This window comes from Myotis davidii, unplaced genomic scaffold (genome assembly GCF_000327345.1).
Source record: "Myotis davidii unplaced genomic scaffold, ASM32734v1 scaffold1330, whole genome shotgun sequence".
NCBI lineage: Eukaryota > Metazoa > Chordata > Mammalia > Chiroptera > Vespertilionidae > Myotis > Myotis davidii.
Window position 1 is genome coordinate 3,111,955 of NW_006283826.1, and position 208 is coordinate 3,112,162.

Consider the following 208-nt stretch of genomic DNA (forward strand, 5'->3'; position numbering starts at 1 on the left):
TACTCCCACAGCCGCAGCCGGACCCGCACGAGCAGCAGTTCCAGTTCCCGCAGCCCCAGCCCGGGCTCTCCCCCCCCCAGCCGCAGCTCCAGCTCAGCAGACAGCGACTCCAGCACAAGGCGCTAAGCGAGGCCCTCTGGGAGCCGCCCCCTCCCTGCCCACCCTGCCTTCTTGGTGACAGACATTGAGGGCTCCCGCGCCCTGTCCT

The 208-nt window shown here is 70.2% G+C and overlaps 1 protein-coding gene across 1 annotated transcript in view; it reads left to right on the forward strand.

Annotated features, from left to right (window-relative positions):
• The window catches only part of SRRM4 (serine/arginine repetitive matrix 4), a 127,783-nt gene that overhangs the window by 122,271 nt on the left and 5,304 nt on the right, over positions 1–208 (forward strand). Inside the window, exon 13 of the mRNA XM_006754149.2 lies at positions 1–105. This exon is cut by the window's left edge and continues 145 nt beyond it. Coding sequence (XP_006754212.2) covers positions 1–105 — 105 coding nt within the window. The remainder of the gene's footprint in view (positions 106–208) is intronic.